This window comes from Amborella trichopoda, chromosome 13 (genome assembly GCF_054954075.1).
Source record: "Amborella trichopoda isolate Santa Cruz 75 chromosome 13, AtrichopodaSantaCruz75HAP2 v2.0, whole genome shotgun sequence".
NCBI lineage: Eukaryota > Viridiplantae > Streptophyta > Magnoliopsida > Amborellales > Amborellaceae > Amborella > Amborella trichopoda.
Genome location: NC_142348.1, coordinates 50,855,499 through 50,881,375, shown reverse-complemented (window position 1 = coordinate 50,881,375; position 25,877 = coordinate 50,855,499). Strand labels below are relative to the sequence as shown.

General features: G+C 35.4%; 2 protein-coding genes across 3 annotated transcripts; one reads left to right on the top strand and one right to left on the bottom strand.

Moving 5' to 3' along the window:
* The first annotated feature begins 299 nt into the window (after nucleotides 1–299).
* LOC18445917 (protein BZR1 homolog 1) lies at nucleotides 300–3,327 on the top strand. Of its 2 annotated transcripts, none has more exons than XM_006856043.4 (2): nucleotides 300–591; nucleotides 2,088–3,327. In XM_006856043.4, exons 1-2 carry the CDS (start codon nucleotides 337–339, stop codon nucleotides 2,814–2,816), a joined length of 984 nt encoding a protein of 327 aa, XP_006856105.2. In that variant the 5' UTR covers nucleotides 300–336; the 3' UTR covers nucleotides 2,817–3,327. The 2 variants fall into 2 exon arrangements, with proteins under 2 accessions (XP_006856105.2, XP_088712991.1); XM_088856865.1 differs by lacking the exon at nucleotides 300–591 and adding an exon at nucleotides 1,385–1,502.
* Nucleotides 3,328–10,708: 7,381 nt separating this feature from the next.
* On the bottom strand, nucleotides 10,709–20,652 carry APP1 (aminopeptidase P1). Its single transcript, XM_011629400.3, has 16 exons — nucleotides 20,476–20,652; nucleotides 19,558–19,621; nucleotides 19,062–19,201; nucleotides 18,529–18,813; nucleotides 18,208–18,330; nucleotides 17,278–17,592; nucleotides 15,510–15,596; nucleotides 15,310–15,377; nucleotides 14,199–14,265; nucleotides 13,267–13,401; nucleotides 12,968–13,048; nucleotides 12,538–12,592; nucleotides 12,318–12,422; nucleotides 12,086–12,157; nucleotides 11,253–11,377; nucleotides 10,709–11,070 (listed from the first exon to the last, which is right to left on the bottom strand). The coding sequence occupies exons 1-16, from the start codon at nucleotides 20,650–20,652 to the stop codon at nucleotides 10,906–10,908; spliced, it is 2,064 nt and encodes a 687-aa protein (XP_011627702.1). The 3' UTR covers nucleotides 10,709–10,905.
* Nucleotides 20,653–25,877: the final 5,225 nt, after the last annotated feature.

Genomic DNA, 25,877 nt, shown 5'->3' with positions numbered 1-25,877 from the left:
TATTCAAGCATCTCGACCATCACGCATTTCTTACACCTTCTCTTTCTCTCTCTAAAAGAGCGGAGCATATTCAAGCAACCTTCATCCCCCACGCAATACAAGTTTTATGCAAACCGTTCTCTTTCCAGAATCAAACCACCCATTCCTCAAGCATTCGTATCTCTTTCTCTCTCTAGGGTGCCAAGCAAAACAGGGAGAAGAAAGCAGGAAAAAGGGGAGAGAGAGAGAAGGCAAAAGGGGGAAACGTATTTCTCGTGACAAAGAGCTAGAAGAAGCGAGGAAGGGAAGAGGCGGTACCGGTGAAAAGAGAGAGAGAGAGAGATAGGTGTTAGAGTTATGACCAGCGGTGGCGGAGGTGGTGGCGGTGGAGGCGGCGGCGGTGTTGGTGGAAGGCTTCCCACTTGGAAAGAGAGAGAGAATAATAAGAGGAGAGAGAGGAGGAGGAGAGCTATAGCAGCTAAGATATATGCAGGGCTGAGAGCTTCGGGGAACTATAAGCTTCCCAAGCACTGTGATAATAATGAAGTTCTTAAGGCCCTTTGCAGAGAGGCTGGGTGGACTGTGGAAGAGGATGGCACAACTTACAGAAAGGTACAGATCTCTCTCTCTCTACCTTTGTTTCTTTCTCTACACGCCTGTCTGATGTTTCTCTGTTTCTGTGGAAGTAAAGGCTGGTCTAGTGATTTGGGTTTTCCTTCTGGTTCTTGTTCTGACAATCGCTCTCTCTCTCCCCTGAAAGTTAAGGTTTCTTTGGTGATTTGGGGTTTCCCCCTTCTCTCTCTACATGTTTTTTTTTTTTTGTTTCGGACATGGTGATTCTCTCAGTTTGATTCTTTGATGTTGGGGGTTTGAGCTCCTCTCTCTCTACTGATTTCTCTTTCACACAGTTGAACTCGAATTTCTATCCTCTTTGCTTTTGGTCTGGGTCTGGGGTTTCTGCAGAAGCTATTGAATCTCAGCTGGTTCTTACTGTTCTATTGTTCTACTTCGATCTAGCATCTGGATTTATTCCCTCATCTGTAATCTTTGAATTAACTGTGATTTTCTTCTTCTTCTTTCATTAGTGACTAAAGATTCTATCTTTTCCCCTTTTTCTCTCACTACACACCCCACATAAATCACCTGTAATAATCATGTTTCTTCCACTCCATTTTATACATAAAACTTTTAAAAAGTTAAGCTTCTTTCTCTCTCTTCCCCTTTCTTGATTCCAAACTTGTAATCATGGCAATTGGTAATCAATGATTTAATATTTTCTTTCCTTTTCCTTTTGGTACTCATTTATTTCTCTTTGCCAATTTCTAGTTAGTATTCTCCAATAAAAAAGTTAAGTTAGTTTTCTTCAATAAGAAAAGTTAAAAGGTCCAATTTCTGGAACTGGGTTTTTTCTCTCTCTTCATGTCCTCAAATTGGGCTCTCTCTCTCTCAATGTTGGTGGTCATCTCTCAAATTGGGTTTCTTTTCTCTCATCTTGTCCTTAAATTTGCTCTCTCTCAATATTGGTACTCATCTTCTCAAATTGGGTTTCTTCTGTCTTTATTTACTCATCTCTCAATATCCTCAAAAAATGCTCTCTCTCAATATTGGTACTCATCTTCTCAAATTGGGTTTCTTCTCCTATTCTGGAGTTCTCTCTCTCCTCTTTTTAATCTTTTAGTTATTGATTTTCTTCTTTCCTCTCTCTCTCAATTTGTTCTCTTGGGTTTTTTGTCCAATTCAATGGTGGTCACCAACTGCTCTTTTTTAGTTTTTTAGTTCTTGATTTTCTTCTTTCCTCCCCTTCTTTCTCTCTCTCTAATCTTAATTTGTTCTCTTGAATCTTAATTTGTTCTCTTGAGTTTTTTCTCCAATTAAATGGTGGTCATCAACTACTTTGTAGTTTTTAGTTCTTGATTTTCTTCTTTCCTCTCCTCTCTCTCTCTCTCTCTCTCTCTCCCTCTATTCTTAATTTGTTCGCTGGAGTTTTTTCTCCAATTCAATGGTGGTCACCAACTATTCCTTTGTAGTTTTTTAGTTCTTGATTTTCTTCTTTCCTCTCCTCTCTCTCTCTCTCTAAAACACACACTAACTCTCTCTCCTACTTGCAGGGGTACAAGCCACCACCTCCTATGGACACAGGAGCAGCCTCCACAACTATAACCCCCTCCTCCTCCTACCACCCCAGCCCCCAATCCTCCTCCTTCCCCTCCCCTTCTCACCCCTCCTCCCACTATGACTCCTCTCTCCACCCTCACTTTCTCTCTCTACCCCCTCTCCGAATTTCCAACAGTGCTCCTGTCACCCCACCTCTCACTTCCCCTAAACCCCACCACCCTCACCACCCCAATGCCTCTTTCTTTGCTTCCGCACCTTCAAGCCCAACTCGCCGAACCTCTTTCTATCCCATCCCCGAATGCCTGGACGAGTCTTTCTCAGATGCCTCAACCCCTCGCCCTTTCCCCCCATCTCCCACTTTCACCCTTGTTTGCCCCTCCGCCCCTTCGAGAATTCTCTCTCACGCTGGCATTCTCTCTCCTAATGGGTTTCTCTCACCTAATGGAATGTTCTCTCCCAATGGGATTCTCTCACCGAATGGGTTACTCTCTCCAAATGGAATGCTCTCTCCTAATGGGATTCTCTCTCCTCCAAATGGGGTTCTCTCTCCTAATGGCATGCTCTCCCCTCCTGTTGTTCCAAGGAAAGAGAATGATGGGGAGTTCGAGTTTGAGTGTGTTAAGGTGAAGCCATGGGAGGGGGAGCGGATCCATGAAGAGTGTGCAGAGATGATTGGGGGAGAGGACTTGGAGCTGAGACTGGGAACCAGCTCTGCAAATTAAGAGAGAGAGAGAGGCATTCAGGAGAGAGAAACTTCAGATGCTTGGAAGGAAGTGAGTCTTTCAGAGGTAGAAAGAGAGAGAGAGTTCAGGTTGGCTCTAACTCGAGGAGCTCTGTTTTTATTCTGTGGTAGGACTGTTGATTCTTTCTTCTGTCTCTTTTTTCTTTTGATTAGAAGAAGCCTTTCTAGATATTGAAATCAGGGGAAGTTTTCCAGCCAGAGTTGGCCATGGCCATTGCTCGATATTGAATTCAGGGAAAGCTTTTCAGCCAGAGTAGGGCATGGCCATTGCTCTTGGGGCAGGATGGTTTCTTGTTTCTCTCTACAGTTGTAAATTATTCTAGGACCCACCCAGGGTGTCAACCTTGTGTATCACTTTCACCCTTGCTGAGGTCAGGGATTTTCTTTTTTCTTTCTCTTTCTCTGTCTAGGTGCATTCTTCCTGATTGTTATCACATGATAATTGTAATTGTTCATCTGTTAAAGTGACAATGGAGGACTTTTGAATCTCATGAAGTGGCTCAAATTGACCGATTGTTTCATCCATAAATGTCATAAGTTTGTGTATAATTTTCATCTTACAAATGCTACATCAAGAGAGAGAGAGAGAGAAAGAGAGATTCTATAGCAATTTAACTTACCAAAGAAAAATAATGAGCATTATTGCTAGCTTATTAGATTTTACATATTTAGAAGAACAGCTTGTGGATGGAGAGAGAGAGAGAACACCAATAATCAGCTCAGAGAGAACAAGTAATTAGAGTAGAGAGAGAGAGCTTAGCAACACTAATCTAACCAGCCAAAATGAGAGTGAGAAAGAGTACCGTCTAACCAGTCAAAAATGTATAATTATGCTATTCACAAGATGGCACCCCATTCGTCACTTTTGCTCACAGGAAAAATGTCCATTTGCTGGGAATCCATCATTGCCCAAATGGCCATCAAGTTCCCTCGGCCGTTCCTTCCCCACTCCCCCAATTCTGTAAACGTGGCTGGGATTTTTGCCAGAATCTCAGAGCCATCATCAACACAAAGCAAGCACTCCTTGTGCCTGTAACAACTCAAAGGGTGGGCCATTAATAAAGACCAGCAGCTTGCATAAAGGGGAACACAACAGTGGGACCAACACCTCTCTGCATCATGCCTCTGCTTATGGCCATGGATTTGGGATTACTTGCCTGTGTTTCAGAAAGCCCAAGGTGCCAAAGTCCTCCGAGACCTGAAACCAACTAGAAAAATAGCACTTGTTTCTTTTTTGGGTAGAAAAATACACTGCTACTCTGACCATTAGGCACGAACGCATTCCTAAAAATGACAGTTATTTCGAACATAGATGATTCTGGCCTTTTGGCCTAAAATATATTCCAGGAATAGGATCATCACAAATTTTGGTAGTATTGAGAGTATATTAACAGTACATTTGGGTTTTGAAATAATAAACGTACTATAGAATCCCATAGACAGGAGACTACAGTCCAATTGGCTCATGGCTGTAAGATAGATGGTGATGCGGACTACAAGGAAACGACATAATGCATTATTGTTCAATCTTTGGGAACGGTCATGATCTCAATGGAGCATGGGCTTCTACTCTCTCTCTCTATACTTTTTTTATTTTAAAGATGTAAAATTTTTCATGTCTCGCCGCACAAATATTAATTAGATGTATTATCTGAGGACGATAGTGATCGGTGGCAAGCCAGTCCCAAGCCCAGAGAAAAGAGGGTTAAGTTAGGTCGACAGTCAGGGTAAAACTTTTATCAAATCTATTTTGTTTGCAAATGTCCCCCACCATGACAAAACTATCACGATCTAACCATGATGTATCTTATATTTGACCGCCATTATTTTCCGCTTGACAGAGCCAGATCTAGGTCCTAAATTATTGTGTGTAAGAAATCATAAAATTTTCCTTTTAAAATAAGATTGATATGAATATAGAGAGATAGGGGTTGATAAGATGCAATCGCCTAGCGCGGTTGAGCCAAATATACAGTGGTATGGAGTTTTGAAGGAGAGTAGGTCTAGCGCATTGGTGGTGTTAAGAGTAAGATGATTCAACATAACATCCCATCCTTCATTTCCATGTTAACATGTCAAAAAAATTTGTTTTATCTTATGCTATAAAGACAAGGTGCAACTATAAAATTCAGTAAAAAAGAGTGTTCCAAAGTTGAAAAGCAAGGCAATTGATCACTTAGACTAAGAGATTGATGGATATAAAGAAAGGAAGCATTATTATTCTTAAACATAGTATATTCTCTAACAAGTTATTTAGATCGTCTATTTTTCGACACGAGAACTACATTTTTCGATAAAATTTGTATATGCCTTTTGTTTGCACTTGTACGCACCTACCCTCACACGAAAAACAATAAAAAAAATAAAAAATAAATGCAATTTTGAGTACCGAGCCTTGGTCCCTTAAGAGTCCAACAAAACAATTGTTTGGAACCAAGTGGGGTAGGCGACTATGGGACCAGATCTCACTTTCTCTATGCACATGACCACCTCTCTCTCTCTCTCTCTCTCTCTCTCTCTAGAAAACAAGTGGGTAGGGTACTTACTGTAGGAGCACATCTCACTATCAGCCTGACTCCCTATAAGCACATGACCACCTATCTATCCCTTCTATGCACATGCCATGCCTCACTTCTTTCTCTCTCAATGCACTTGCCATCTCTCTCCCTCTCTCACTCTTCTATGCACATGCCAAATCTTCTCTCTCTTCTATGCACGTGCCATCTCCATCTCTCTATGCATGAGCCCATCTCTCTCTAAAGGCCTAACACGCGCAAAGTATCACGTGGGGGGTGCATATACTAGTATTTTCTCTCTCTAAACACTTGTACAGTATCATCCTAGGAGAATTAGAATACTGGTTATCTCTCTCTCTCTACATAATTTATAGGTTATTGATAGCTGTTGAGCATGTTTATAGACCAAAAATCAAGATGCAAGGATATGGCAACGCAGCATAGAATCATATATTACAGTGTGATTCCAAAAGTTGATTGAAAAGAAACAACTCTCAAAGCAATTAAAAAATCCTTAAGCAATCGAAAAGAGGGTGTGGCCCAAGATTTGGCACCTCCTCATGTCGCCTACACTTGGAAATCCACTCTGAACACGACGTGTAGCTACTACCTATGAGAAAAATGCAAGTCTTACGGCATAAATTCATAGGGGTTGTATACTGTAAGATTATTTATCTTTGTTTTAAAGAGGTTGCAATTTGCTATTCGATATCAAATTCTAGGGTGGGACAAAAAGTTTGAGAAAGTTTATGGAATCTTGAATCTAATCAATGACACTAGCAATCACCCAATTTGAAATCTAATGTACAAAAATGATTGTGACATCCTTGTATTAAAAGTAAATGTTAGCTGTGTATACTTTTCTTTTATTTGGTAGATCAGTGGGAATACAAGTCGCTACCCGTTTTTATAAATAATTAGTGGTTTTTGAATGCCACAGCGGGAATGGAAACCGAGGCCGGTAGCTAAGGCTTAAGTGGTGCTACTACCACAACCTCAACCCCATTCCCAAAAAAGAGATAGAAAAAGGGCTCTAATTCTATAAAGATTGTAGGACACATTTCTAACTTTAGGGGAAGAGAGAGACGTGTCGCATAAATAAGGACACTAAATCTAGAGAGAGTGGATGACACATTCTTAACTTTAGGGAGAAAAGAGAGAGAATATGAGTAAGCACAAAAGAGAGATATCTCAATGTTGTTTCTATATATCTCCACATTGTTTTCATATTTTAATTTTTAAAAAAAATCTCAACATTATTTGCATATCTTGGTATTGTTTAAATATCTTAATTTAAGAGAGAGATTTTAAGAAAAAAGAGATATTTTCATAGAAGCTTTTGAAGGGTAGATAAAGAGAGAGTTTGAGAATAGGGTTGGGGTTGGGGTCGTGGTGGTAATATCACTTATGCCTCAGCTAATGTCTAAGCTTCCATTCTCACCGAATGCATTAAAAAACCACTAGCTATTAAAAACAAACAAATTGGCCCTACTGAATTACCGAAAAAAGAGATAACGTTAGTAAGATTACTTTTTATAAAAATAATAAAAAGAAAGTAAAGAAACCCCTCTTATTACAACAAGTACATATATAGGAGAATTTTTTTGATCCCACCTTTTTCTAAAAATTGTACATGCATGTCATCATTTTTCTTTTTTTTATCTTTTTTTCTATTAGTGTTCATGAAAGTTACAATGATTCTTGTCCATTAAATTTTAAAATGGGTAGTTCTAAGAGTGTCATTGAATAGAAACAAAGTTATAAAAAAAAACAAAAATTATTAGCCTTCATAACTCGGCCCAAGTCATCCAATATGACATTTAATAAGTGGGAATGATTGTGACCTCCTTGTACAAAAAATAAATGCTCATTTTGTAGACAATCTCATATTATAATTAGGTTCCGGTTTCTATGTGGCAAGCCTGCATATTATAGTAATGCGGGCTTAGCAATAAATATATTTTTTAAATATAATTTTATCTTAATTTTTAAATAATATATAATCTTTAACATGAAGATCATGAATATGAAAAAAAATAAAAATGAAAACTAAAAATAATAATTATATTAAAAAAATATTTGAACCGCTAGTTACACTTGTTTTTAAATGGACCACCTATTTACATCCATCTTTAAGATAGATGCTTTATACTTCTAGACCGTATAGTGTAGAAATGCAGTCCAGCCCTCATGAAACAATTTCCCTTATAATTATGCTTTGGTTAGGATAAATATGACACAATTGATCAATTTCAAGGATCACATCATTTTTCGTACTTGATGTGATTCTTTAAAAAAGTGTTGATTATGTATGGCGATAATATAGTCAATTAAGAAGGGGTGTGGATTATGTAAGGCGATAAAATAAAATTGAGATGTTCTATACTATCAACATAGTAAATTTCGTAGTCTATTAGAACGGTTATATTTTTACGAAGTTTAAAAAAAACGTTGAATCTACATTGTCCAGCTAAACCAGATCGTACTAATGTTTTAATACCTGGTGATTTTCAGTTTGGATTGCCGATCCAGACCAGATCTAAAACCTCGATTCGCGATTTGACACATATATGTGGGTGCACACTCCATGATCTGGATTTTAAAACACTAGATGGTATAGCACAACCACCCAATCTTACTTCTACAAATAAAGTTTATTCTTCATATAAACCAGTAATTCAAAAATTAGATCGCTCTTTCAAACATGTGGTGCAGATCAACGAATCAGTGATCAAGATATGCGAACCAGACCAATTCTCTTATGTAAGAATCGCTTCCAAACAAATTACATATAAATTTAATTAAGAAAATAAAAAATGCAAAATAAAAAATAAAAAAATTGCAGCTCCTATTTTATCTTTTAAATTTAAAAATAGCCCCATATAATCCATTTACATTCAAGTCCCATTAAAGCATAAAGTGTATTTTTAAATTGAGTTAAATTTGGAATGTCTATATTCTCACCATCACACACCTATATACACTATTTAACAAATAATTCAAAGCAATAAAGAATCAAAATACATATATATTATTTAGGAGTTTTAATAATTTTATTTATTTTAAAATATTTTTTAGTATTTTATTAGGTGTAGAGGTGAGAAATATTTGACATGCCAATTCGAGCCTCATCCAATGTACATGTAAAAATATAAAATCGAAATATTCTATGCTTTCAAAAGTGGGACTTCATTATAAAACATAAAATATAAAATTTTTTTTTTTTTAATATTGAAAATAAAAAAGGATTTTCTATAATTTTCTAAAATATAAAACAACTGTGAACCAGACAATCCAATTTGCACACTCGCCTGGTTCTCTGATGACTCAGCAACTCTTATGGAAATCGAACCCATTCTAGTTTTCAATTAGGAACCGGGTAGGTCCCCAACAATTCCTATTTTGGTATGGATTAGCAATTTTTAATCCCAACTGACAAATATTAAAACATTGATAGTAAACTTTTTCTATTAAGGAACTGTTTGGATACCTGAAAATATATTGTCTGTGAAATATATTACTGCGTAATAATACATTACTGCCTAATATGTTACGTGCAAATTGATTGTTACTGTTTGGATAGTATTTAGATGCAACATGGGAAATACATGCTTAGTGTTTGACTATGTCGTAAAGAAATATGAGAAATGCATTACTAACATTTTACCAATACTTGCCTATAAACTATCATTTCTTTCTTTTTTTTGTCACAAAATTTCACTAAAATACGGTATTAAAATCATCATCACATCATTCCAAAAAGATTTTCTAATAATAACATCATCACCATTCCAAAAAGATTTTATAATAATAACTTGTATCATTCTAAAGTCATCATCACCCAATTTCTTACTTATTTGGCATGCATTGACCACTTACATGATTAGACTTTGGTTTCAATATGATAAGTCATTGGAATAATATGATTAAAATAACATGTTTTTATTGTGATAAGCCTTTTTTTTTTCTTTTATAAACGTCTTTCAAATGTCTATCTATGCAATCTCAAGTAAGCAATAAATTTATGATACCAAATTAAAAATCTTTATAGTACAAGTTAAAAAATAAAAAGTTTGATTAGTAAATTAAAAATTTGATAATTGCAGTAGAAAATTTTGAGGTATTGAAAGAAACTAAAGAGATCTTATTTCAATTGAGTTTTTATTAATATTTTAAAGGATTATGTTGGGTAAAATTTTTTATTATAATTGTGTTGTGTAATTTCTTATATTGGCTAAAAAAATTTATTATATATGCTAAGGAGAATGGATATGACAAAAAAAAAATGGAAAAGTCAAGATAAAAAAAATAATAATAATAACAATAAAGGGGCTTAAAAATAAAAAAAGCTTAACAAAAAAAGAAAAAGTACAGAAAAGAGAGGGCTTAAAAAAAAAGGGGAGCACCTCATGCAAACCAGTCAAACTAGTTATTAAGGTTCAAGAAAGATGAAATGAAACCTGCTTAAAGAGAGAGATGGAGTACAAGTGCATTCAAGAAAAATGAAATTACGATTCAAGAAAAGATAAAATTAAACCGGATTAGAGAGGGATGAAATTAGGGTTCAAGAAAGATGAAATTAGACCAGATTAGAGAGGCAGCAGCTGTGCAAACCGAATAGGCAGGTTGGCATTTTATTAAGCTGACCGAGTAGACGGGTTGGCATTTTATTCAACTGGGTTAAAACAAAGCCACTCACGTAAAAGATTTCTAAAATTTACCAGCTGGGATAAGATAGAGACAGCCACACAAAATATTTCTAAAGATTACCCGTTAAGCACGTAATAGATTTTTCACTTTCACCGGCCGTAGAAAATCTTGGATAATCTCTTTCTATTTCTCCTGTCTACCCAAACGGTGAAAATGTCATATTTCCTCATAATCAATTGTCATGTAATAGATTTTCAAGTACCCGTCCCTTAAAGGCATTTGTGGGCAATGCAATAAGCTTGACCCTTTCTAGGTTAGGCATACTAACACAAACAAACAAGTGTACTTCAAACAAAAACTTGATAACTAAGAATAGATCACCAATAATGTCACATATTATTTATAGCCGGAGTAATAGATTACATTATTTAACATTATTTATAGCCTGAGTAATAACTAACCCCCGTAGACTATTGTTTGAATAATTTTCAACCATCTAAAGGATGAGTGTGGATATCCAGACATTACCAACTCATGATCATGCACCATTTACTGGGCATTTTGAAATTATATAAAAAGATGAGCAAAATGTTAAATAATTTATCTCTTATGGGTATTTGGATAAATTACCCAAATATCTGGCATAGTGCAAGAGAATACAACAAAAATGAACAAAATTCAAAAGCAACCTGGATTAAGCAAATTCTGATCAGCCTAGCAAAGCATAATTATGGACTTAAATAAATGAATATCAACATAAATCCTTTAGAAGAGAGAGAGAGAGGACACACCACATTTATCACAGAATGCGGCATCTGTCACCACACTGTTTGAGAACATGTAAAACAATCAAATTACCTGAAATTTAGAAATGAAGTTCAGTGTGTATATGTAGAAGTTCAATTAATTACAGGTGATGGGCTCCGTAGATTTATTGAGCCACTCCAATTCTGATTCACTTAAATAAGGAGCCAAAACTTGCCGGCAACTTGAATGGTAAGCATTCATCCATTCTAACTCTGAGGGAGTTACCATGGTCAGATCAATTAGCTTCTTCTGGTAGGGCACCTGCACATAAACGACAGTTATTCTCAAATGTTTTTTGTAAAACATACAAATCTCTCTCTCTCTCTCTCTCTCTCTCTCTCACACACACACACAAACATTAATCTCTGACAATGGAAAGTTCAGTCAGATAAGAGAATGCTTCTATAAGAAGGAAATCAAATTGAATTGTCCATAAAACTTACCCATGTTATGTGCTCAAACGATAAAAAACCCTTGTCACCAAAATTAAATTTGGTATCAGCTTCCTTTACGATGAGAACATTTTCTAATCTGATCCCAAAGTTTCCATCCTCATAATAGCCAGGTTCTGGAGAGCAATTTCAAAATACAACATCCAAGTCAATTAGGAGAAATTTGAAATGAGAATAAATTCGACATGAAAATGAAATTGTCATATAGAAAACAAAATTTTGGACGTGTTGAAATGATCTATATAATCTTGACAATACCTTTTTAGCCAGTGACAGTTCTATAAATTGTAATGCAAAATGGGTAACTATAATCCAACAGATCGCGGAAAACTATAATGGGGCTATCACCAAAAGATGAAGTGGATAGCAATAGAGATAATGGGGACTCTTTCCTTATTGGACCACAAATACAGTTGTCCATTGGACCATAGCATTTCTTTTCTTTTTTTGAGAATGTTAACCTTGAGGAATACAGCATTTCCTTATAAAGAAAGATCCTACATGATGGTGCACTATAGCAGAGGAAAGGACATGGAAAAGAAGTGCATCCCGAGAAGAAGTTCCAGATCTATAAGAACTTCTTTCAAGGAATATTATGACCATAATATCCAATTCAGGTTCGTGAATAGATTGAACCAAACACAATCATATATACATTCAAGTCATTAGAAAACAAGACACTGAAGGAACACGCAGACATCAGAAGACATATCTGAATTCAAGTCATTAGGAAAGAAAACATTGAAGGAACACGCAGATGTCGGAAGACCTATCTGAAGATGACAGTTTAAATAGCAAAGGTCCTGAAGGACAATGATACGAACCATCAGTTACAGTCATTGAAGCCTGCAATGGCACATTCCTAGCATGAGGTCGAAAGCTGATTAAATGAGGTCCTGCTTATAACAAGTCCAAGGAAACGATTAAAACATCTTAGAATTTGTTTCATTAGTAAAATCACATTATAGAAACTCCCATATGAAGAGACAAAACGATAACATTGGAATTATGGAACTCTTTCAATATAACTGATTTTAAATTGAATGACTCACAAACCTTCATGAACATTTAAGTAAGATCCAATCCCATGCCCAGTGCCATGGCGATAATCAAGCCCATCCTTCCATAAAGGAAGACGTGCAAGAATATCAAGTGCATGTCCTGCAAAAGTAGAATGTAAAATTTTTCTCCATATCATATTTGCCTAACTTATAATGCAGTAAATCATTGGCAACCATAAAGGAGGGATGGATAAGAATGTAAGCACATGTGATACCTGTAGTGCCATTGGGAAATATTGCAGTATCCAATGCTATGTGGCCTTTGAGGACCTAGGTCAGTCCATTGATGCAAGAGAATTAGTAATTAACACAAAATCCTTCACAAGGGCTGATTTGCACATATTTTCCAGACAAAAACAAGAGAATGGGTCAAAGATCAGTTAAATTGCAAAAGATGCAGAAAAATAAGTGTCAGCACATAAACCAAACATTCAGATGCCAGAGAGGAAAGAAGCACCTGTTTCAAAGCAGCAAAGAAGGAAATTTGGAACTATAAAAGCAAAAAAAGAGCAATTTCGTTCTTCCTCAGCATAATACAGATTACAGAATGCTTCGGAGAAGCTAAAAACTTGTATGATATGATATACAAATACTGCAAGAGATTAAGATGTAAACATAAGAATACATTTATGAGAAGTCACCTACAGAAGTATAGCATGCTTTCTCCTGGGATGAAGGCTTGCCAAAATGCACTGTCCTTGTTATATCAGTTGTACCATCTTGATACTTCAAAATTGTGATCATATGAGTCAGGATCATTTAATAGAAAGGAAAGGAGATTTAATAAAACAGAAGAAATAGATGAGTGTGAGTGTGAGCGTGTGCGTGTGTGGAGAGCGAGAGAGAGAGAGCTGACTAGAGTGAATGATAAAACACAAGCCAGAACTGAGAATCACAAACAGCATCTTTGAAGCTGAAGGTGAAAAAAAAGTCTGTAAACCAACCTGGGCTCCTGAATCAAAAAGGTAAACACTATCTGGATCCATCTCAGCACACGTTTTGGGCTCTGGAACATAATGAATGATTGCAGCATTTGAACCAACTGATGAAATAGTTGGGAAGCTCAATCCCTTGAAATGCTGTCATGCAAAACAAGGCAAAGGAAAAAATAAGCAAGGAAATGCCTTCAAGAAGAGTTTCAAAGCAAACAGGTTAGTGAGGAAATTGATAAAAAAACTGAATTAGAAAATAAATAGTAGAAAATGGAATATTTCAAGTCAAATTCCCAAGCTATAAATGTCAGCTTTGACAGGAAACTGATTTAGAAAACTTGTATTTACAAACTCAACATTCAGTATTTAGAAATATTGTACTCATTTTTTGCAATGAAAGGAAAAGTGAAAAGTCACCGAAATCGCCTTAGATCTACTAATGGTCTTAGGATTTTAGTGTTAATGGGAAGTTCCTCGCATTGTTGCAAAATGGGGTTAGCAAATGGGAAAGGGTTAGTATTCTCGCTTGGTGGTTTGGGCATTGGGTCTAATCATAACCTACCTTTAAACAAAAGAAAAGGCCATATACATGATAGACTAGGACCACAGGTTCTAGGCTTAAAAAACTACAAAACTTGAGTCTAACTCAGAATATTGTTGACATTGGCACACATTAAAAAAGCTTCATTATTTTGAATTTTTTACTGTTGCCAGAAGTCCACTATGGCAAACAACGCAAAAAATGTTAATCCCTCAGAACTTAGGCTATAGTTTTCAGGTTTGAGCTCTTAATTGCTTGAGGTGTTAACAAATGCAACACAATGTCCCGTCTGAAAAATACTACTGAACCACATCTCAAAAAAAAAATACTACTGAACCACCACCAAAAAAAAGAGAAAAAGAAAGAAAGGAAGGAAGAACGAGAAAAAAACGAGAAAACATACCTTTTGCTTCGCCCGAAAACTCTCTAGTTTATCACTAGCAGTTATCTCCGTCAGTTTACAGGTGTCCCTGAATCCAAAATCAAACCATCATATCATAAATATTACTCAAGAATGACTTATCATATCAACAAAAAATTAAGAGAATAAACTATTCAAACAAAGAGAAACGACTTAAAACAACGCATGTGAATACAACGATTCTGTAACTTTTATTTTGCCTGGCAGCAAGTTAAAAACCTATCTTCCACAAGAAAGACAAGAAAACCGAATTTCCAATGATTCACAGGAAATAAAAAAGCTAGCATAGCATAAGGCATTTTCTTCATCTCGCCTGTCTTCAGCGACTTGAAATGCCCTTACCTTTTGTTTCCAGCAACTTTTAACCCCATTAGAGGTTAAGGAGGCCGATCTAACCTTGCATGTAGGTTTCTAATTTTAAGATTTTCATTCATTCTTTTAGCAATTTTCTTAATTTTATGTACTTGAGCAGTTGGGTGAGAATGGTTGAGTACAAGTTCATAATTGACTCACTTTGGGGCTTGGCCACTCCGAGGCAGACTCCAAGTCTTTGAACTTTGACAAAGCCAAAAACTTCAGTATGTAACTATAGAGTTCGAATTTTGACAAAGCCAAAAACTTCAGTATGTAACTATAGAGTTCGAATTTTATTTTTCAACACAAACTTCCAAATGAATACAGTTCCCTTGACACATCCTATCCGGCATAAATACATTTGAAACTCAGAGAGTAACTGCAATTTTAAGGCAGTAAAACACGAGCATTTTTTAAGAGAAAACTGACACTGCCATGCTTATGCACAAACAGTAAAACCAAAAGAAAATAAACGGTTTTTACTGTATAGAAATCCCAATAAATGGTTTAGGATTTCAGGATTTGGGCTCAGGCTTGATTGAAGGTTTTGAAGATTGCAACATTATATCCCAAGTTCGAATCCTATCACTGAACTACCTAAAGAAAACGGTTTAGGAAGTAAACAGGAGTTAATAAAAGGATAAAAAAAAGACTTCCATAGAAGTTTGCAGAACAAATACACCTCTAAGCATACAGTGATCTCTAAGACAAAACACCTTGTAATTGATCAATAACTTACGAATGCTTCCGTTTGTTTGTTTCCTTAGGCTCCAAAAAGTAGCCAGAAGCTCCGTATTCCTCCTGCATCTGAAAATTAACAACCAAGTGCACCATCAGTTCTCCATGATGCGCAAAAGAGGAATATCACAAGTCATGCATTTCCCTGTAATATCACAAATAATTACAGAAATTTGACACATTTTCAGGATAAAATCTTACCTTCTTATCCAGCCAAGCAAGGTATTGCACTACAGCTGCACCATCCCGTACATGTGCATTTCTCAAACCATCTAATTCAACAGGATTCTACAAATACAAAAGCACAATAAGGCAAGGAAAAAGAGGAAAGACTTCACATCTGTTGAAGATATGACCCTATTATTTTCACTTCTGTTGAAACAAAATCCACTCCGTACTAATCTTAAAACCAAAGCTCCAAGGTGGAGGTAAATATTTTTTTTTTCAGATGTAAAATTCAAAGTATGCCATTCAAAACATGTCAATATCACCTCTATAACCTTTGTTGAGCCATTCACCAACAATGCACCCTACTCTAGCAGTTCCTGATGCACACTGCCACTTTATAGTGTTGGAGTCACTATATATCTATAAATAAAAGATTTTGCTCACATGGGAGTAATATATTAAAGTTTCCATACGTCTTTATTTGGGAGAAAATAGTTAGCAGCCTGGAACAACACGATTGAGCAAATTAACAATAACCATATCACCTTCATCAAAATAATAATAATAATCATGCCTCATAACTCTATTGCTTACAAAAATTATGTTAGTAGTGACAAAAAATTGAATGACAATTTCTGGAAACTATTTGTTTAGCTTGCATATGTGATAAAATCCAATGTTCAAGAAGACGGAAGCGGCTGGGGTATGTGGCTAGTGTGTTAGGGGGGCTAAAATTTACATCTAAAAATCAAAAATTTGAGCCAAAATTTTACATCCATTGGTAACAAAAAACTAAAATTTGAGCCAAAATTTTACATCCATTGGCCATATAAGCCAAAATAATAAGTCACATAACATAACAATATTATCAAATTTTCATCATAAACTAGAAACCACGTTAAATATAGCCAAACATATATTATAATTTTTCGTTTTTGCATTATAAATTATTGACATAAGCATGCATAGAATAATAGTTTCGATTTTGCATTATAAATTAGAAACAAATCCAAACATAGCAAAAAATATATCATGAATTTTCAAATTTGCATTATCAAGTGGAAACATAAACAAACATAGCCAAAAATATATTATAACCATAAAAATAGCAAACTCTGAAAAAAAACACTCACGAAGCTTCATCATAAATGTAAAACCAAACTTCATAATAAACACAAGAAAATGATAAAAAAGCATGACATAACACGAGACTCACAAAAAAAATGAAACTCTAAACATAAACGATTAAATTTACTAACCTTTCAACAAAACCAATTGGAGGAGGCTTGAATTGGTCATTTTCGATTGACAAAATCTCTCTTTCACAACCTCTTTAATCCCCAAAAAGTTTTGTGTCGAATGCCTTTCGATTTTGAAAGAAATCGAAATCTTCGAATTCAAACTCGATCCTTAAAAAAAAATCTTTTCCGCCTTCATCAAAGGGCAAAAAAGTCATTTCCCCCCTTGCAAAGGGAGAAATAATATTTAGGGCATTCCTCCCCAACTTGTGCCCCCAAAACAAATTTTTTAGCTGAAAATCAATTTCTCCCCTCGCCAAAAGGGCCCTGGGCGACTAGTCAGCCGCCCAGGGTCACCGTCCCTTCGAACATTGATAAAATCCACAGTGGTCTCATTAAATTTGTCATCTAATTTCTGCATTTGATGAATTTTAAAAATAACTTTTGCATCTCCTAAATGGCACTGGTAAATAACATGCTCCCACAAGAACAGAAAGAAAATAGAAGGCAATGATCATGCAAAATATCATCACAGCCTCATAGTCATGCTCTCTAAGAGTTACCTTAAGGGCTTTCTCAAGGGCCAAGGGCGACTGCTGCAGAAGAACGTGATCAGGAGGCAATTTAGAATACAATGCAAAGCAACAGGAACTGGGATCAACCCAAATAAGATGCTTTTTTTCTTCTAGTTCCTTCTCATCATTGTCAACCACATCAGTATGAGAATAACCATTTCCTTTCTCTTCTGAAGGTTCATTTTGGGAAGCTTTAATAACAGAAGAGCCAATCAGTTTGTTGGATGCAAGCAATACTACATCAGAAACAACTGTCCCATAATCCTGGACTTCGATTCCCATTTCGACCATGAAATTGTGTACCTGGGTGCAGGGAGAAAATCACCAAGTAAATCCACTTGGTGAATGAATATGACTGCCCAGAAAAAAGACATCAACAAATATGCAAAGTAGTAAGAACTCAAAAATCTGTCATGGGAAAGATCCAAATTAAAACATAGGGAAAGATGACACAGCATACAAATAGATATATGCTTCTGTTCATGATTAATTGTGAACAGCTACCAAATTGAGACCTTTAAATTCTACAGAAGGTGGCTATAACAACAAACAGTGAACAGACATTCTATAAAACAAGAAGTTTCAAAAAAAATATATATATATATATATCTATAAAACATAATAAAAGACTCCATAGTTAGTTAAAATTGTGCACTATGAATATGAGTGTATATGAGTGAGGTGGTGAGATGTATGCATCTAACTTTAAGGGCATATGAGATATTTTTGGTTCATATTGTGCATGAGGACTTTCAAGTGGAGTAAACAGATCCACACTCAATTCTGAATCTGTTAACTAACTACTCCACCCCTACACTTTCAACATCTCTGAAAGTGGTCCCCAAATCATTTTGACTGCATACACCACTTCAAAAACAGGAAACAATAATCTTATTATAGGGGTTTAAAAATATATACCTCCTGGGTAACTTTTCTCTTGTCTACATAAAAGAATGCAGAGCTCGTTGTTACTATAGCGAATGCATGGACAACAGGATTGTATGAGACATCATTCCCACGAATATTGTAAAGCCAAGCAACCTGTAATCGCAGATGAATCCACCACTCAAGTAAAAGCAAAATTATTTCATTACAAAGAAAAAAGATAAGCGCTCAGGGATATAGGAGAAAGATGACTTTAAAATGCAGTAGAAAGATGATGAATGGCAAGGAAAAAAAAAATAGCAGGTTTGACACCCAACAACAGATTCCAAAAAATAAAATCAAAACGCAAATTACCTCATCAAGTGCCGCTACTATGATACTTGTAGCCTTCTCCTGATCAAGTTTCTCCCTTAGAGCTTTCAATTTGTCAGCAACAGAGCGACCAGCAAATTCCAGTGGTTGTAAGAAGACAGGTTGAAGTTCAGGTAAAGGACGGTTTTTCCAAACTTTATCCACCAAATTTTCAGACAACTGAATAAGCTTTAGTCCTTTCTTTGCAAAGGACATATCCCATCTCTGTGCAGCTTCTACAGATACACACCACGGATCGATACCAACGGCAGCATCTTTCTCCAAATTCTAAAAACAGATCATAAAAAAGGGTGACATGTATATAGAGGACATTCAGGAGAAAACAACAATACCCCATAAAAGAATTAAATCCCAAAATCACTAGTCATATAATCAATTTTAAGTTAAATACTCAACTAATATGTGACTAAACAAAATTATTACAGGTATAAATATAAAGTTAGATAAACCCATGGATTAGCCTGTTGCATCTTTATTAAGTGCCAATCGTGCTATAAATGAAGATGGTGACTCACATCAGCTAACCATGTCTCAATTGCCAGGTCTTCTCCGATCCTCATGAGTTTCCAGCTATCACTCAACTGTTGTGTTGCCTGCAAAAAGTAACGCCCATCTGTCCACAGCATCGCATCGTCTGTTGTCACAACAGCTGTACCTGGTAGATACCAATTCTAAAATTTCATTAGCTAAGGATATCTAAAAGAGATGGTGGGAAGTCTAAATCACACACTTGAGGAAATATGAATGAATAAAACTGAATGAACAAATAAATAACAACACATATGCAATAGAATGTATGATAACATGGGTTTTCATACAAAGAACATACATTCAATGTCAAGCGAAGAGTACAATAAACTCTACAGGATTCTCATACAAGAGTATGCATTCCAGAAACAAAAATAAAAAAATAATAAATAATAAAAGAATGAACATATACAATTTATGAAATAACCTAGAAGACAAAGTTTAATAGGAAACGGTTAGCCAAAAAAAAAGAACCAAACTCACCAGCACTTCCAGTAAAACCAGTGATAAACGCACGCCGTTTATCCCAAGCAGCAACATATTCACTCTGCAAAAGTGATTTATATACCATATGAATCAGTCCACATTAATCCAACATCTAAACCAAAAATATATTGCATGGCTAATATAGGGAAAGGATTCTTTAAACTCATATTAGCAAGATAAAAAGACAAAGTTCAATTTAACGTACAAACAACTAATGAAAATAAACATCAAGTACAGTACATTAACCTACCATTTCATAAATAAATAAATAAAAATTAGAGTGCATTAAACTACCAAATTCAAACTCGTTCACATTCATTAAAAAAGAAAATTTTATCAAATAAAAACAGCCATTAATGCCAAAAAGCCATCCCAGTAGCTCAAAATTCATGAAATTTGAAAGAATAATAAAAAATATAACTTTTTTAACATTCAAAAAAAAAAAAAAAAAGCTATACTAACATACAAATAATTATTACTACCAATACATCAAACCTAAACTGTTCAGGGGTTAAGCAAGAATATATCAAATTTATTGTGAAGATTAAAACAATAGAGCAAAGTAACACTGATCTGGCGCTTATTGATCCAAAATTTAAACGTTTTCAAACAAATTGAAAGAAAGCAAAGATTATCAAATGAAAATGCCCATCGGTAAGAGTGATCGCAAATCTCAAATTTCATGAAATTCCCAAAAAAAGAAATGACAACAAATAGGTAAACAAAACGTATCAGCGAATGCATAATCTCCATACAAACTTGAGCGAGATTGATAGAGACTAATAGAGTGGTCTCTGTTCTCAATAAGATGATATTTAAGATTCTCCACAGAGAGAGAATGCAAATAAATTTTAAGATGCCCTAGAGAGAGAAAGATGATTTCTTAAAGAGAGAAAGAAGATTAATTTTGGTAACCTGATGAGCGTCTTCAGAAGGTACGATGAGAGCTCGCAGAGGAGGGGAGTAAGCAGCCATCAAAGCTCTCAAAGAATCCAAAGGATCGTCCGTCATCTCTCCCATTTCTCTACAGATTTTTTCTCTCGAGATTGTCTCTCTGACTTCTTCGACATACGTTTGCACAGAGTCTGACATACAAATAAAAAGAGCGAGAGAGAATTTATAGTGAGAGAAAATGGCAATTGGTGGACTGCTTGTTATGGATGCTTATTATGGAAAGGGAAAAGTTTGTATAAAGCCGAGGCTCTAAACAATCAAATTAGAGCCTATCTCAATAAATTTATTGATCGTATTTTTTAGGCGTAAATATCTTCAAATTGGTCATCTCAATATCAACATACATGGATATAAAAATAAAAATAAATTAAGTTTTAAATTAGAGTATCTTATATTACATTTTTAAGATTTTGAAGTTTTCATAAATCTTCTAAGTCTATATTATTTTTGAAGCTTTAAACTTTATAATTTAGAGATAAAATATATTTTAAAGCGTTTTAGTATTGAAACCACACTTCTCAACGCTCTTTGAAGGCACACTCTACTTTGCTTATTTAGAGCCTTGAAAAACCACAAATTATTGAGAAGGACGAGTGAGAAATATTATTTTTAACTCATTATTATTAATATTATTATTATTTTATTTATTGGATTGGAACTCAAGGTGCAGGGAATTTATGCTCATGTTCCACTAATGCTTGTTTTTTTTGTTGGGTACGGCCGTTAAAGGCCTGAGTGCTTGTAAAATGAAATGATATAGTGGAACATGAGCTCAGTAGGAGTGTGGTCATTCGTTGACCATACTATGTAAACGATGGTTTGCTGATACCAATTTGTGCTTAACGATCTAGGGCAGTCGGTTGGGAAAACCCATGTTACCTGGACATGAAAAACAAACCGATAAGGGCTTATAGGGTAGCCCTTTATGAGGTAAGAGAACATGCCTGGATGAGTGAGCCGAGAGACTGTGTGACCCTTGTGTGTGATGGTGGTCTACTGAGACGAGGGCTAAAACCTCATCTATGCTCCATCATACGGCATGCATATTAATAGATCGTTTGAAAAAACCAGAAATACACATTTTAGGGTGAAGCATATGCATGTGCGAGAGATACCCCTATGCACCTTATGAGCTATGGTCGCATCAAGTATATGTGACATTAACTGGTCTCTAGGGGAGGACATGTAATCCACAGACTGGGATTGCAACCCCTTGATTCATCGACCTGACTTTGGTGACCTGCTAATGAGCCCTTGCTTGGACTGTGGGTCAGTTCGATAAAACTAGTGTAGTCTGTAATCCACAGTTGAAAGTGAAGTACCTCGTTATTACTGATTGAATTCCTAAAACCATATAGATCTTTTTTCTATCATATTAATTTAATTGTGTTCATTTTATTATTGAAATGATTTTAGTTTTATTATTTGAATTTTTTTGAATCTATCAATATTTTATTTGTTATTTTTGAACTTATAAAAATACAGTTATTGTTCTTATAAAATTATAAAAATTCAAATATATTTTTTAAATTATTAAATTAATATATTTTTTTATGGGGACCCATAGTCTACATGGGCCCACCATGTGGCATGTGGGTGGGGGCCCACCATATGGCATGTGGGTGGGGGCCCACATGTGCCACAAAAGGGTGGCACGCCCCACCCTCTTTGGATTTTCTTGTTTGCTTTAAGATAAAGCTAGTTTGATTTGTAGCATATGGTCAAATCTTGGAAGGGATATATTGACCATAGCTTTTTGATTCGTGACATATGATCAAATATTGGAAAGGACCAAGATATATTGACTATGGCTTTATCTATTTTGCAACAAGTTTATTTTAAAGAGATATGGTCAATTTGAATTGATATAGATCTTATTTTATTTATATTTATCTACTTGATATTATTTGATATATCCTTATATAATATGTGGCATGGATCATGCAATTTTATAGAATGCATGATATTTATTTTATTTAAATATATTGATAGAAAAATGGTTTAAGAAAGGGAGATAACTGTCCATGTACCTTCCATAATGTTGATGGCCCATTTATGGAATTGATAGCTCATATCTCTCACCCCACAAGTCACCCTTGATCGACGGTTTATGTTAAATCTTAAAAGAGGCAAGCCAAAAAAAATTCTAAAAAACCCTAATCTTATTCAAAGCCTATAAAAAGAGATTGTCTCTATCAAAAAAAATCTTTACCCTTTATCTTTTTATCTCTCTCACGTTGTGAAAGTACCTAAGGGTTTAGGTTATGGAGTTCTTCTCTCCTATCTATCAAATATGGATTTATGGCTAGGGTTTAGGGTTTAGCAAAGAGAATCCATTTCTCTCAAACTAAGTTGCTAAGAGAATTCACCTGGGGTTTGAGTTTGTGATCAAAGGCGTTCATGTTTCATTGGTGTGGCTTGGTCGAAATTTGCTTTCCCGGTTTGAGATTGAAGCTAGACCATTGATTCTGCGCCATCGGATGGTGGTGACTCGGTGTGGGTGTAATCAGCCCGATTGAAGTAATCTCCGACACTCTTCCTATTTTGTTTCTTGCAATCTTGTCTTTTATTCTCAAGTATAGTGCGTAGTTGTTTCAATGGCATCAAGTTGTTAAGATATTGGTTTTATTGTTATATTGATTTTAGTTTGAAATTTATCTTATTATAATAAAGACCACTTGTAATTGATCTTTTGTCAAAAGAAAGGGGTAAAAAAAAAAAATGTATTCCCCGGTAAAAGATCACATAGGTATTTATTTCATTTTTTGGGTACATACGTTCCCCTAATGCTTTTTTATCTCTGAGTTTATATACTATGAGACCGATTGTTTTCAGGCATAAGGAGATCACAATTATTTTTAGCCCTTTGATGTAGGGGTGGTAACCCGGGCTGGACCATGGCTGCAAAAATATAGTGTGGGACCCATATCTGACCTAAAAAATAAAATATAGAAGTATTTAATTATATTTAAATATATTTTATATATTGAGACCCGGAAAATATTACCAGACCCAAACTCGAATAGTGTTTAGGTCGAAGATTTGGACTCGAACCCGACCAACTGGGTCCAATTTTTGGACCAATACATAGACCCGGATTGGGTCCACCCCTCGGGTCCTGGGTCGGGTCGAATTCCATTGTCCCCAGTCGCCTAATTTTACATCTAACATTTGATAATAATTGTGACTTCCTTGTGTCAAAAGTATATCGTCTTTTTTCAAAATGTCATATATTTGGTTTGTACCTATTTTTTATTTTTATTTATTTATTTTTCCTTGGAATACCCCCGGCTTTGTTCCTTCAATATCCAAATTCCTAAATGACTCTTAACTTGAAGTAAAAACAAATAATTTCAAATTATGGCATCGGACCTTCAAGATGCGAGGTCCTCTCTCCACTTTGGACCTTGAAGGTCTGAAGCCAAAACTTTCATCCTTTTTTACTTCATATGTCTAAGAACTTAAGCTAAAATTTTTTTAAAAAATTGAATTGAAGTCTATGCTAGAGGTCTTTGGCTAATACTGCATTTGAAGTCTTTTATGACCTTGAATGTCAAAAGCCAAGACTTCGAACCCAATAGAGGACTTTGGATATTCAAGGTTATAAATCATTGCTTGAAAAAAGAAAATTTATATGGGGTCCTCATTATGATTGTGGATCTTGTAAAAGGAAAGTATATAATGTGTATCACGTTAATATAGAAAGTATATATTGCAATCAGTATATATGAAAATAATGGATAGAATATCTGTATTTTTTAAGGTTCAATGGCAAGAATTAAACTTCCGATATAGTGTTACTAATGTCAACTACTAACCACTCAAGCCTAGCCCAATTTTTAAAGTATAACCCATGCGACTTTCGGGGATGCTCCTCTTATGCACATGGAGATGCTCCTCTTATGCACAGGGAGAGATACAACTATTGGCGCTGAATTCTCACAAAGATAGGTATCTTGAAAATGTTGTTAGACAGCGTTGGAATAGAATCCAAATATGAAGGTAGTGATACAAAGGAATTTTGTATCGAGACCGAGATATTGACTTACTACACTGAAACCAGGGCTTTTGGAAACTGCTGTACTGATGGAGCATCTCAAATATTTGAATGAGTCCTTTCTGAAATGGTGCGCCCTGCACTCACACCCGAGTATTTGATTCAATAGGAATAAACACAAGGGTAGATTGATACGCTTCTTTGAATAAAATCCATGGTTCTTATCTTATCAAACCACTTGTTTTTTTTTGGGTAATTCAGTGTGGATCTCGTTTTTTGAAATCGCTTAGACACAAGTGCTGCTACCACCATGACCCCAGCCCCACTTTCAACCCACATTTCCAATCGAATAACACCGGTTGTCAATCTCCATGTTCCCACCACTGCCAGAACTTGAGAATAATTGTGAGACTTTCTGTTTTGAATTCTCTCACAGAGTGACAAAAGTTAGCTAACCAAAAACCACCAAAAAAATCATTTATCTCTGAGCCTCTCTCAACCCATCTCAATATTGGAGATCTCATTTTTCACAACGCCAAAGAGTGATCCCCAAATGAATCTTACCTAAGTTGTAAAGTATCACATGCATTTTTTCAAAAATTATAATGCCTCAAGATTGAGAGACCTTATGGGTTTTTTGAAGATCATAACTAAATGTTTATAACTCAAAATCTACTTTGTTTTTACTTTTTTTAAATGGGGGGACTTTATACATGCCCCAACGACATATAAGTTATATGGGACCCCATTTCCCAGCCATTCGAGGTTATGATTGTTCACACCATAATATCGCGTCAAACATTTTTATTTTTAATTTTTTTATACAAATTTTCTTTTAATGAAATTTTTGTTATCCCATCAAAAACGTAGGGTGAACCTGGTAAAAATAAAAAATAAATATTTCCCATAAAAATAAATGACCAAACTGCCCCTTAAATTTTTAGGGGTACTCTGGTAATTCTCTATCATCGGAAATAATTTGTTTTTGTTTTTATCATGTGCGCCCTTGTCAGATCTATACATGCACCAAATTTTGACGTAAAATGATTAATAGAATAAAAATCAAAAATAAAAAACTTTGAGCCATTTGATCAGGAGCTAACGGCTAACAAATAGCTTGTGACATTGTAACTTAAGCCATCTACCCAGATCTAATGGCTGAGATCATGAGTCGCATATATTATATATGTCGGTGGGGTTCCATGGGATCATTACCCTTTAAGGATACCCAATTGAGAATTTTATAGTTAAGTGCAGCGTTGAGCTTCAAACGAGGGTGGGATAATGGATAGCTCACCTTCAAACGAGGGTGGGATAATGGATAGCTCACCTTCCAAAATACAGGGATAGATGTTGGATAAAATAT

Coding starts and splice junctions, on each gene's coding strand:
- LOC18445917 (XM_006856043.4), top strand. CDS start 337: ATGACCAGCGGTGGCGGAGGTGGTGGCGGTGGAGGCGGCGGCGGTGTT. Junction 592..2,087: donor ATGGCACAACTTACAGAAAG/GTACAGATCTCT, acceptor TCCTACTTGCAG/GGGTACAAGCCACCACCTCC.
- APP1 (XM_011629400.3), bottom strand. CDS start 20,652: ATGTCAGACTCTGTGCAAACGTATGTCGAAGAAGTCAGAGAGACAATC. Junction 18,331..18,528: donor TAGTAGCGGCACTTGATGAG/GTAATTTGCGTT, acceptor CTGCGATTACAG/GTTGCTTGGCTTTACAATAT. Junction 13,049..13,266: donor TTTTTGATTCAGGAGCCCAG/GTTGGTTTACAG, acceptor ACAATTTTGAAG/TATCAAGATGGTACAACTGA.